Source organism: Tupaia chinensis, unplaced genomic scaffold (genome assembly GCF_000334495.1).
Source record: "Tupaia chinensis unplaced genomic scaffold, TupChi_1.0 Scaffold000226_1, whole genome shotgun sequence".
Classification (NCBI taxonomy): Eukaryota; Metazoa; Chordata; class Mammalia; order Scandentia; family Tupaiidae; genus Tupaia; species Tupaia belangeri.
Genome location: NW_006159701.1, coordinates 1845471 through 1858004, shown reverse-complemented (window position 1 = coordinate 1858004; position 12534 = coordinate 1845471). Strand labels below are relative to the sequence as shown.

General features: G+C 51.2%; 1 protein-coding gene across 2 annotated transcripts in view; it reads left to right on the top strand.

Moving 5' to 3' along the window:
• The window catches only part of CRYBB1 (crystallin beta B1), a 37596-nt gene that overhangs the window by 19893 nt on the left and 5169 nt on the right, over window positions 1–12534 (top strand). Inside the window, exons 2-5 of one of the 2 annotated variants that reach the window (XM_006147877.1) lie at window positions 332–445; window positions 3242–3424; window positions 5516–5634; window positions 10107–10239. In XM_006147877.1, the coding sequence (XP_006147939.1) occupies window positions 3251–3424; window positions 5516–5634; window positions 10107–10239 (426 nt within the window). In that variant the 5' untranslated portion in view covers window positions 332–445; window positions 3242–3250. The remainder of the gene's footprint in view (window positions 1–331; window positions 446–3241; window positions 3425–5515; window positions 5635–10106; window positions 10240–12534) is intronic. The other variant, XM_006147880.1, reaches the window with a different exon arrangement.

Genomic DNA, 12534 nt, shown 5'->3' with positions numbered 1-12534 from the left:
TACAGCATCTGATAGGGACACGTGTGCCCCGAGGGGTAGAGACCTACCGACAGCCATGCAGTGCACAGTGGCTGAGCCGGGATTCAAACTCAGGTGTCCTGCCCTCCAGAGGCTCCCTCCTCCCCGCCTTATGCTGGCTGTGAGCCCATTGCTGGCTCGGGAGAGAGGAGTCAGGGTCGGGTCGGAAGGCGAGGCCACAGCAACTGGTTTCTGCTGTGTGCGCTGGGCTCGGGGGAAAGTGCTACCGTCTGCAATAACCCGGGCGAAGTGGGGGCCCTGTCCCCCACTCTGCACTCGGGCCTGCTGAGCCAGCTCCCCCTTTGTGCCCCAGACTATAGGGCCTGATGTCTGCCAGGCTATAAAATGGGGGGTCGGCCCCCAGGCGCCCACAGCACCCGCCCGCTGCCTTCCTGTCTGTCCTCCCGCAGGAAGTGGCAAGACCCAGGTAAGAGGGACCCACGGAGCAGCTGAGAGCTGAAAAAGAGGGGACGGGGACAGGGGAGGAGAGAGAGACAGAGAGACAGAGAGACAGAGAGGGGTAAAGAGCCCGGTCAGGGAGGGTCAGAGAGGCTGAGAGAGACCGAAGAGACGGGAGGAGATGGAGAAAGAGAAAAAACGTAGAAACGAATGGTGGGGTGGAAGGTGGCAAGACTACACGCTACAGGACTGACCTGCATGAGAGGGTTCCCGGTTCGATTCGGAAGACCTCCCTGATCATGCCGGGCATGCGTGTGTCTGGGATCTGGGTCTGGGGGTGGGCTGCAGTGTGAAGATCGTGTTGGGGGTGCTCTTTCTCCTTCTCGCTCTTTCTGTCTCTCTTGGTCACGGGGGAAATAACCTTTGAAAAATTAAATTAAATTTAAAAAGAAGGGCCTGCAGGTGGCATGGTGGCTAAGGTGCTGGACTCCCACAGGGCCGGCCATAGTTCCAGTCCCGGACCTAGTGGTTTGAAAATCATGCTGGGCATGTGTGCCCAGAATCCCAGGAGGAGGCTGGAGGAGGAAGAGGAATTATAGCATGGCCAACCCCACCTGGGGGTGATTCCTCACTCTGCCTCTCCCCTCGTTTCTCTCCAGTGAGTATACATACCCTATGATAAAAACCTAAAAAAAGAAAAGAAAAGAAAGAAAGGAAAGAAATAGAGAAGAAAGAGAGAGGAAAGACAGGAATAAAAGCAGAGGGCCGGGCAGCGGCAGCAGTGCAGCCTTGACAACACAGCACTCTGTGGTGCTGGGGCCACGTGGGATGGGCCAGGCTGGCATCCCGGGGACTCCTTGTACCCAGGGGGCACTCACATGCATGTCCAGCATCCCAGCTGGCTGAAGCTGGGGGTGGATCACTGCGTGAAGACCCTGTTGGGCTTGCTGGCCTTCTCTCTTTCTTTCTCTCTCTCTTTCTCCCAGAAGAGGTAAAAAGGCAAAGAACGGGCGAGCTACTGGGAGAGAGAGAAAAACAGAGAGAGAGAAGCAGCGATGGAAGGACAGAGAGATGGGGAAAGAAGTACTGCAGTAATAAACAAAGACAGCAGCAGGCAGAGAGTGGACCAGAGAGAGAGAAGGAGAGGGACGAGAGAGGGAGAGTAAGAACCTGCGGAAAGGAACAGGAACGGGTCCATTCCAGCCCCAGGGAGTGTTTCACAATGAGGAGGCGATGGAAGAAGCACAGATGTGGCCCAGATGTGGCCCAGATGTCTGGCCTGGCCCTGGTGGACAGAGCACCCGGAGCACCCCCAGTCTTCCTTTGGGGAGGTCAGAGAGGGATCTATTCGCCCAGCTAGCCTCTAACAGAGCATTGAGGAATCTGTCCTGAGGCCCTCAAATCCCTTAAAATTGTTCCCCCCAATGAAGGAGGGCCTTTTTCCCTCTGGCACAACGTCAAGATGTCTATCCCTCAAAGGAGTTCCCAGCCCCAGCAATGAGGAACCACTGAAACTGACCAAAGTCCTCTCCACCCAACACCCACACAGCCACAGTCCTCCGTTTTAGAACCCTCCCATGGCACTAAATGCATCCTTCTGGGCCCTTTCCCATGTTCCAGTGCCAGGTCTACGTTTGCACCCACACCTGCCTGCAGAGATTCCAGACGGGCACATATGTTCATTCATTCTCCAACGGATGGGAGTGGAGAATCTCCCACATGCCAGGCCTAGAGCCAAGTGCAAGGCATGGAAGGTGGATCAGTCAGTTACTAAACACCAAAGGGTTTAACAGCTCAGATGCTGGGTCCCTCTGCTTACATCAGAGTAAGAATCCTGCTGGGACCAGCAGATGGCGTAATGGTTACATCACTGGACTCCCATGGAGTCAACCATGGTTCAGGTCCCAGACCCAGCGGCTTAAAATCCTAAGAGGAGAATGGAGGAGAAGGGATTGCGATGTGGCCAATTCCCCGGGGGGTGATTTCTCACTCTCTGTCCCTCTGTCTCTCTGGGGGGCAAAAATCTCTCTACAAAAAAATAAATAAAATAAGAGCCCCGTTACGTAGGAGCTGTGTGGGCTTGAACCAGGCACCTGCCTTCTTCAAGCCTTGGGCTGCTCAGAGGGGTGATGATAGTAACTACTACTTGAGGCTAGAGTCGGGACCAGATGAATCGATTAATTCATATAACAGCACCTGGCATACCTAAGTACCCCCACATGTCACTTGCTATAACTCTGGCCAAGCAACTTGAAATTGCACAAGCAAAAACGTGTGATAAGTGGTGTGAGAAACAGGAGGGGCTGGAGAAGGTTACGACGGGGGCGGGGGGGCGGGAGAGGGCATGAATGGTGGAAGGAACAGCATGGTCTGGAGAGAAGGTGGGTCCTTAGTTCACTGAACTGCTCCTGGGCAGTGCTGGAAGCCACATGGCCGACTGTGGGTTCAGTCCCTGATCTGCCTGAGAGCAGGCCTGGCACGCATGCACATGCCCAAGATCCTGATGAATCGGAGGGCTGGGGAAAGGGATAGTGGGGTAATGAGACCCTGTCAAAGGTCTCTCTCTCTGTCTCTCACTTGCAATCATTAATAAAAACTAAACTAAAAAAAAAAAAAGTTAGGGATGAGTGATCCGCAGATTCTTGGCTGGGGAATGGGAATGGAGATGACCCCAAACTTCACGATGGAAGTTTCAGAAGAAGAAAGAGAGGGAATGAGTTGAAGGAGCACAAAGCACAGGTGGGGTGGGGATGAGTGCGGGGAGGCCGTGTGGGGTGCCACCTGGAACGCACTGAGGCTGGCGGTGTCTTCACGGACTTTGCAGGCGGGAACCATGTCTCAGGCTGTGAAGGCCTCGTCCACGACGGCTGTGAACCCAGGGCCGGACGGCAAAGGCAAGGGCACCCCACCCACAGGACCAACCCCGGGCCCTGGCTCCGCCCTGGCCCCAGCATCCGTGCCCTTGCCTGGTGCCAAAGTGGGGGACCTGCCTCCTGGGAGCTACAGGGTAAGGACTTGACTGGGCTTCCTCCCCGCCCGCTTCTCCCCTCGCTCCTCCCCTTTCTCCACTTCCTTCTCCCCTTCCTCATTCTCCTTGTTCTGTTCTTCCTCCTCTCCCTCCTCCTCCGTCTTTTTCTCTTATCTCCCTCTTCCTGCCCCTCTTCCTCCTGTTTCTCTCTTCCTCTCCTCCTCTTCCCCCATTCTCCTCCTGTGAGTGTCTCGTCTTCTTGCCCCTTTTCTCCTTCTTCATCCCCCCATCCTCTTCCTCTTCCTTGGCTTCCTCTACCTTCCTCCTTTCTGGATACAAATGTGGTCCAGCCCCAGATCTGGGAGCCCAAGAAAATGACTGGGATTTCAACAAACCTGCCTGGAAAGAGGGGTCCCCTTTTGGGGTTGTGAAATAACAACAGCAACTGAAACTTCACAGTTGAAAGGATGCTTGCCAGCTGGGCCAGATCTGCACGAGCACTGCTTTGTGTTTATCGAAAACAAGAAAGAGGGGAAGCAAAGGAAATGGGCTGGCTTAGCCGCAGGACTCACGGGGTCTGGGGGGAGGCGGTTACTAGGACAGAAGGACGGCTTAGCCCCCCCCCCAAGAACTGTTAGAAGGATCTGGGTGGACAGGGCTCCTGCAGAGAAAGGAGTCAGTCCCTGGCATTTGGTTCAGTTTGGTTTGGTTTGGTTCGAGCCTCAGGTGCACAGAACTGGGCCATTTCACGATCCTCAGCTCATGGGATGCTCTCATGAGGTGTGTGTGTGGCTGGCTCTTATCGAGAAAGTGAATTACTCAGTGATTCATTTTATGTCATTTCAAGTGAAGCACCTGCGAACCCATGCAAAAGCCAGGACTTAGCAACAACCCTCTGACTCTCAGGGGGCCCTGAAAGCCCCCCGGTCCCCCACTCGTGGTAACTGCCATCCTCACCCGGTGTCCACCACCTGCTTGGAGCTCTGAGTGTATCTTTATATGATATTCCTTTAAAAGTACACAATTTTGCTTTGCCGCTTTTAACGCGTGGCAACATGCTGTGTACAATTATCCTGCATCGGTCTTTCTTTTCACACGCCAGGAGACCCATCACATCCAGTTGTGTGCCGCACACATGGCCGTGGGTCCTTCACTTGGGCTGCTGTGTGATATTTCAGAGCATGGCTGTCTCTGAGCCCCACATGGATGATCACCAGTTCTGCATCCATGAACAGCATGGCCTGAACAGGCTCATCGCTAGCTCCTGGGCTGCACGTACGAGGGTTTGTTGCAGGCCAGAGTAGGAGCAGAAGTGCCACAGAGCCGTGTGAAACTGGGCCTTTTACTGCTGGGGCAACTGAGGCTGGAAGGAGGCAGACGGTTGCCTCGGTTCAAGTGAATGACAATTTGTTCCCAACTTGGGACCACAGTGGATAAGAACCCATGAGTAATGGCTTAGTGAGGAGAGAGGTTCAGCTCCAGGTCTCCCCAGCGTCGAGAACAGACTGGTAATTCTCTGAGCGTCGGCTCAGTGGCAGGTCCTAGGGCCGAGGCTGCAGGTACAGAAATGGGCTAGACCCAGGCCTTGTCCTGGAGGAGTGTTTGGTCTCTGCAGAGACTGTGTAAGGGATGAAAGGGGATCATAGAGAGAGCCCCTAAAGGAAAGCAGCAGCCCTGACTGTGTACCGTTGAGATTTGTGTTGCTAACTTGGGGGAATACAGGAGGGGCCATTCAATCAAACCTGTATGAGGAGGAAGGCAATCAGGGAAGGCTTCCTGGAGAAGCTGGCATCTGAGCCTAGAACAGAAGAGGGAACATGACATCTAGCCTGGAACATGAATTAAGGAATGTGAGGTCAGCAGTGGAAGCTCCAAGGTGGGACTGTGTGGCAGAGAAGGCATTCCAGGCCAGAGGACCAGCCCAGAGAAAGGCCTGGAAGGGAGATCCATCCATTCCTAATGCGAGTACAGATCTGGTGTTCAGATGTGGGAGCAAGGGAATCATAACAGGAACCAAGTGATCTGTGCACGGCCTGCTTTACCTTGGTTAGGTCTGAGCAGGAGCCTCTCCAGTTCGGGCTACTCCTTCCCCTCACTCTGCCCCCTCGGCATGGGGGTTCTCTCCTGCAGCTGGTGGTCTTCGAACAGGAAAACTTCCAAGGCCGTCGGGTGGAATTCTCGGGGGAGTGCTTGAACCTGGGGGACCGTGGCTTTGACCGTGTGCGCAGCCTCATTGTCACCTCGGGACCGTGAGTGATGGGCGGGGAGGGGCACTCTCTCTGCCACCCTAACTTAAGGACAGCACAGTAGGAGCTGCCATTTGCAGGGCACCTGCCTCACACCTGCGACTGTGACCATTGCAAGTGGCACGTTATTATTTCTGGTCCTCATTTCAAACCTGAGAGGATGGTGTGAGTCTCCTTCCCATTTTCCAGATCAGGAAACTGAGGCTCAGAGAGGTGATCCAATCGGCATAAGGCCACACTGACAGTAAGCCACGATGGGGCTCCAGAGGAATGCTGCTTCTGTAGAAGGAACTCCTGTCGCTAAGGTCAGGAGGAGGCCAACAAGCCAAGTGTCCCCTAACTGTCCCCTCTCTGGGGCACCCTGGGGTGCCTCAATGACTGGGGGCTGTCCCAAGGTAATCTGCAACACCTACGAGGGAGGAGCTGTTTTTAATCCCCATTTGACAGATGGGGAAACTGAGGCCTGAAGGGGTTAAGTTTCTTGGCCAACAGCGCCTTGTAGTAAGTGACACGGCCAGGACTCAGAATGATCCATTTCTTTCCCAAAGTTTTTAATTGCCAGGTCTCACAGCCCATCCCTAACTTCCCAGGCTTCACTGGGCCTTAGTGACCTCTGGGAATAATCCACTGATTCTCGGATGGAGTGGCTGCCCCAGCTCTGGCCTCTGAGAACTGAGGTCAGAACACTGGGGCAAGACCTGCAGAGTCCCATCGCTCTTGTCACCTACCCTGCAGGTCCCCGAAGAGTCTGACCAGCCCGTATTCTGAGCACTAGGAGATGTTTAAAGTACTAAACGTAGAAAAGAGCTTTGAAGTCTGACAAGCCCACATTTGCCCTGTTCAGACTCCAAGTCTCGTTTGCGTATCTCCAAAATGGGGAGAGTAGAGGTCCCCACTTCCCCTCACAGAATTATTTTGAGGCCTGGAAGAGATAAAGTTGCAGAGGCCTGGCACTTTGTGGTTCCCCGGCCATGGCAGGGTACCCTTCTCACTGCCCTGAGAGCTCAGCAAAGTCACCCTGGGTCAGGGTGGGCTCCAGGGGCCCCCTGCACTCACCCCATCCCCAGTGTGGTCAACCACCCTCAGCCCCACCCTCAGCCCCAGAACCAGCTGGGAGCAAAAGCTGCCGGATGTGGCCAGCTTGGGTTTTCAGGCTTTTTTCGGTGCCAGTGACTCAACCCTAGAGTATTTCTCTAAAAACAGACAGAGCGGGTCTCTGGTGTGTGTTCCAGTGCTGTGCCCCCTGGGAACAGAAAGAGGACTGTGGTCCAGGGGCCTGGATCTGCATCAGGACTGGCAGGGCTGTTGGCGGGAAAAGGGTGGACAGAAGGAGGCGGGCAGAGGGAGGGGCATGAGGCATGACCGCCTGAAATCTAGGGAACTTCTGCCATCATCCCGTGACCTTAGGTGGATGACTCAACCCCTCTGAGCCTCAGTTTCTATAGCTGTAATCAAAAGTCTCCTCCCTACTTCTCTCCCTGCTGGTAGACTAATGAACCATGGGAGATAAGAAAGGGCATTGACAGAGCATTGACAGATTCCTCACTCCTACGCCAGGTCTTCGCTGGTCTTCCTAAAGAAGACTGGGGAGGCTTGGGGGAGGGCAGTCAGGGTGCAGGACCACACCGGTGTCTGTCTTTTCCTGTAAGTTCAGACTCCAGCAGCTTCCTTCCTCGTTAATCATGAACAACATTTGTTGTGCTTAGTCCATGCTGGCTCGGACCCCTGCATTCCCTCCTTTTGGACTTTGCAACCTCCTGACAAGATAGATGCAATTATTTCCTCTCTTTTACTGAAGGCTGGCAAGTTTAAGTGATGGCCTAAAATCACACAGCAAATACGTGGTGGTCTCTGGTCTGTCTGTTTTCAGAGTCTAAGCTCTTGACACCTACCTGGGACCACTTTCCAAGGCTCCCTCCCATCCGTCCATGTGTCTCTTCCTCCATCTATTCATCGTCCATGTACTTAGCTATCCACCTATCCACCCCTCTGTAGATCAGTTCAGCCCCCATACACCCGTCCATCCATTCTCTATCTACTTATCTACTTCATCATCCATTCTGTCTATCCATCCATTATCCATCCTTCAATATACCTATCCCTAAATATATCATGTCACCCAGTCATCTACCCATCTGCCATTCACCTATTCATCCATTCAACCATCCATCCATCCATTCATCCATCCATCCATCCATCCATCCATCCATCCTTTTCTCTTCTACTCTAGACCAGAGAGAGCTGAGGTAGATTCAACTCTATCTGGGGAAGATAAGTCTACCCCATTCAGTTCTGTTATCCCAATGGAGTGGATGGCTCTTCCCTCAGTCAAGGAGCCAAGAACACATAGAGAGCAAAGATCAAGGGGTCCCTTAGTCCCAGTCTTCTCATCTACAGAATGAGGGCTATCTTTCTCCCCCACAACCCCTGGTCCCTGTCACACAAGCTCACATGCCATCCTTAATTAGGCTGTTCTAGGATACTCGGGAAAAGCCCTCATTTGATGTCAGACTTCTAATTAGTCCTTGTAAGGGACTGAGCAGCTTCCTAGGCGCTATCATGTCATACTCATTGTCACAGGTACCTGAGGGGTTATCACTACCCTTCCCTCCCTTCTGTCCCAACACCCCTCACTGACCGTCTTCTGTCTGCCAGGCCAGTCTTCATTTCTCCCCTTATCCTGGTGCCTCCAAGACGGTTATTTATTTAATAGATTACATTTTGAATGATCCTTTAAACAGTACTAAATATATTTTAAAGGAATATTTATGCCACTTTTATACATAGAATGGAAAGCTAGTATCACTTGCTATAAGTAAAAGGTATTGGGGGGCCGGCAGGTGGCGTGGTGGTTAAGGCGCTGGACTCCCACATGGCCAACCATGGTTTGAGTCCTGAACCTGGTGGCTTTGCTTTCTCACTTTCCCTCTCACTTTCTCTCACTCTGTCCCTCTCTGGTCAAATTAAAAAATAAATAAATATAAATAAAGTTTTTTTTAAAAAAGGTATTGATAAAGAACTGCAATGAACACAAAAGCTGTAAGTTCAGACTCCAGCAGCTTCCTTCCTCGTTAATCATGAACAACATTTGTTGTGCTTAGTCCATGCTGGCTCGGACCCCTGCATTCCCTCCTTTTGGACTTTGCAACCTCCTGACAAGATAGATGCAATTATTTCCTCTCTTTTACTGAAGGCTGGCAAGTTTAAGTGATGGCCTAAAATCACACAGCAAATACGTGGTGGTCTCTGGTCTGTCTGTTTTCAGAGTCTAAGCTCTTGACACCTACCTGGGACCACTTTCCAAGGCTCCCTCCCATCCGTCCATGTGTCTCTTCCTCCATCTATTCATCGTCCATGTACTTAGCTATCCACCTATCCACCCCTCTGTAGATCAGTTCAGCCCCCATACACCCGTCCATCCATTCTCTATCTACTTATCTACTTCATCATCCATTCTGTCTATCCATCCATTATCCATCCTTCAATATACCTATCCCTAAATATATCATGTCACCCAGTCATCTACCCATCTGCCATTCACCTATTCATCCATTCAACCATCCATCCATCCATTCATCCATCCATCCATCCATCCATCCATCCATCCTTTTCTCTTCTACTCTAGACGGTTAAGGCGCTGGACTCCCACATGGCCAACCATGGTTTGAGTCCTGAACCTGGTGGCTTTGCTTTCTCACTTTCCCTCTCACTTTCTCTCACTCTGTCCCTCTCTGGTCAAATTAAAAAATAAATAAATATAAATAAAGTTTTTTTTAAAAAAGGTATTGATAAAGAACTGCAATGAACACAAAAGCTGTAAGTTCAGACTCCAGCAGCTTCCTTCCTCGTTAATCATAAACAACATTTGTTGTGCTTACTCCACGCTGGCTCGGACCCCTGCATTCCCTCCTTTTGGACTTCCCAACCTCCTGACAAGATAGATGCAATTATTTCCTCTCTTTTGCCTGCTCAAGGCTCTGGGTTGCTGGCCCCTCCTTTCTGTTATAAAAAAGAAAAACTAGTAAGTGTTAAAGACACGTTAGCATCAAACGGAGACTTTGTCTTACCTGTCATCAAACTGAAGGAAAATGTCTTTTTAGACATGATTTGGCCCCAGGCCTTTGTAGCACTTAAAGCATGTGACTCTTACATTTAAAGAAACAGTTCACTCACCCAGTTACACGCATGATCTCATTTAATCTTTAACCTGCTCCATGTTAGGGTGGATGAGAAAAACTGAGGCTCAGAGAGGTAAAGCCACTTGCCCATAGTCACACAGCCAGTAAGTGGCTGAACCCAGATTCGAACCCAGACATGCTAGACTCCCTTCAGACTTTCTTACTGGCCTAAGTGCTACCTCACCAGAGGAGTGAGGAAGGCAGGTGGGGAGGGGGTGGTTCCTGCTAACGATTTCTTTTGTTTCTGTCTTTGCCCTCCCCACCTCTTCCCGCCCTCATGGTGCTTCTCGCGTCCAGCTGGGTTGCCTTTGAGCAGTCCAACTTCCGCGGGGAGATGTTTGTCCTGGAGAAGGGCGAATACCCTCGCTGGGACACGTGGTCAAGCAGCTACCGCAGTGACCGGCTCATGTCCATCCGTCCCGTCAGGATGGTGAGTGGCTTCCAGGCTGGGCCTGAGGGCTCAGTGGGGCAGGGCAGGGGTAAGTCTGCAGTCTGACAAGGAGCAAGGGAAGGAAGGAGGGTATGGCGGACAGGGAGGCGTGGCAGCCTCTGGGGTGTCAGAGAGGTGGGTCCACGTACTCATAATTTATCAAGCATCCTTGATAGACTCTTTATGTATCCAGCCCCGTGCCAGGGGCTCTGACTCAACACAAACCCAAGTTTATCCCTTTTCTGCATCTATAGAAATTGGCACTGACCCCTTCCCTGCCACAACTGGAGATTTCAGATCTTCTCTGATCTCTTTGTGAGACGTTTCTTTCTTCTGTTCTAAGTTTATTTCTTCTGCCAGTGAAAGAGACAGAAGTAGAGAGACAGAGTCAGAGAGACAGCACCTCCCATGGGATCTTTTTTTTAAAAATTATTTTATTGAACTCTATTTTTTATTTATTTTAATTTGACCAGAGAGGGATAGAGTGAGAGAGAGAGAGAAAGTGAGAAAGCAAGCCGCCAGGTCCGAGACTTGAACTGCAGTCAGCCATGTGGGAATTCAGTGCCCTTAACCACTACACCACCTGCTGGCCCTCCAATGTGGTCTTGATGCAGTGATTCACCCCCAGGTTCTGTCAGCCCCAGATCATGGGCACGAGTGCCTGATGTACTCAGGGAGGCCTCCGGACGTGAGCCCAGACCTGTCCCATGGAGGATAGCGCTTTCCTGCTGTGCCACCATCTGGCCCCTCTTTATAGACTATTTCTAATCCCTGATTGCATGTTAGACCCTCCAGAGAGATTTTACAATCCAAATATTTATCCAAGACACTAAACACGCAGGTCGAAGATTACACGATGGCTAAGAAGTTGGATATTGTGGAAAGGCAGCTTGGACGTCTTGATAATAAGGGCGATAGATGGATTTCATTTCTGATCGTGTTTCACTGAGTCAGCTTGTAGTAGATTCAAGGCCAAGACAGGTGCAGATATTCCCAAGTGACTCAGCTGTTCCAGAATGATGCCGACTGCAAGTCACGCGCCAGCCACATGTTACTCCCCAGTGTCGGTTTCCGAGGGTAGCATACTTGGTCCTCCATAATGGGGACATTCGGGAAGAACTTTCATAGATTCCCATTTGAGGCTATCTGGTCCTAACTACAAGTGATGTTGGCATCACCAAATTTCTCTCAAGGGCTTCTCCAACCAGTGCTTCCTCAGAACTGGACACTGAGTCATTCGTCTCCATGATGGGCTCTTCGGAAGAATTCATAGATTTACTCTCAGCCATCGAATGGTCTTCCATGGCAATCTATGTCAAGGGAGCTCATTCGGAAGAGTGACCAGCTGGGGCCTTTCCAGTAACTTCTAGAAGTTTGCTGCCCAACATGGCAGCTGCTAGTCCCATGTGATTGCGTAATGCCTGGATTGCAGCTAGTCTGGGTAGAGTCATGCAATAAGAATAAAATACACATCAAGTTTTCAATATGAAAACTTAGGACTCACTTAGGACCACACAGCTGGTAAATGATGGGGCTGGGATTTGAACCCAGGTCTGTGGCATACCAGAGACCCCAAGATTAGCATCATTCTGCTATGAATTCTCGTTCATCTCTGTGGTATTTCACACCCTGGGGCCCGTGATACTAGAGCTTGTGATTGCTTTTGAAAAGATGGATAATTCCCACCCTAGGAAATAACAGGCAAAGTTAAATGAGACATCATGGTCATAAAAGAATTCAAAATCGGGGCCAGTCCATGGCGTGGTCGTTATGTGAGCTGGATCCCACATGGCCAACTGCATGGTTCAAGTCCTGGCTTGGAAAACACACCAGGCATGTGGGCATGCATGCCCAAAATCCTGGGAGGAGGGAGAAAGGAGGAGAAGAGATTGCGGCATGGCCATTCTCAGTTCCCTTCTCTCTCTTTCTCTCTCTGGTGAGTGCATGCAGCCTCTGGCAAATTTAAAAAAATAAAAATAAAAATAAATAAATAAATGAAAAGCGGTGCAAGCCTGAACTGAATCATGTGCCCAAATTTAAGGGTGGGCCTGTTACATAGTTGACCCTCAACCATGAGTTGAGTGGTTGTTCCTCACAATCCCATGAGGCAATAGGAGCCCCGTTCCATAGGTGAACAAACAGACTGAGGCTCGGAGGGGCATAGTAAAATGCCCAGGGTCGGGACCAGCACATGGTGTAATGGCTACATCGCTGGACTCCCATGTAGTTGACTGCGGTTCGAGTCCCGGATCCGGTGGCTTAAACTCACGCCAGGCACGTGCACGTGCATGCCCA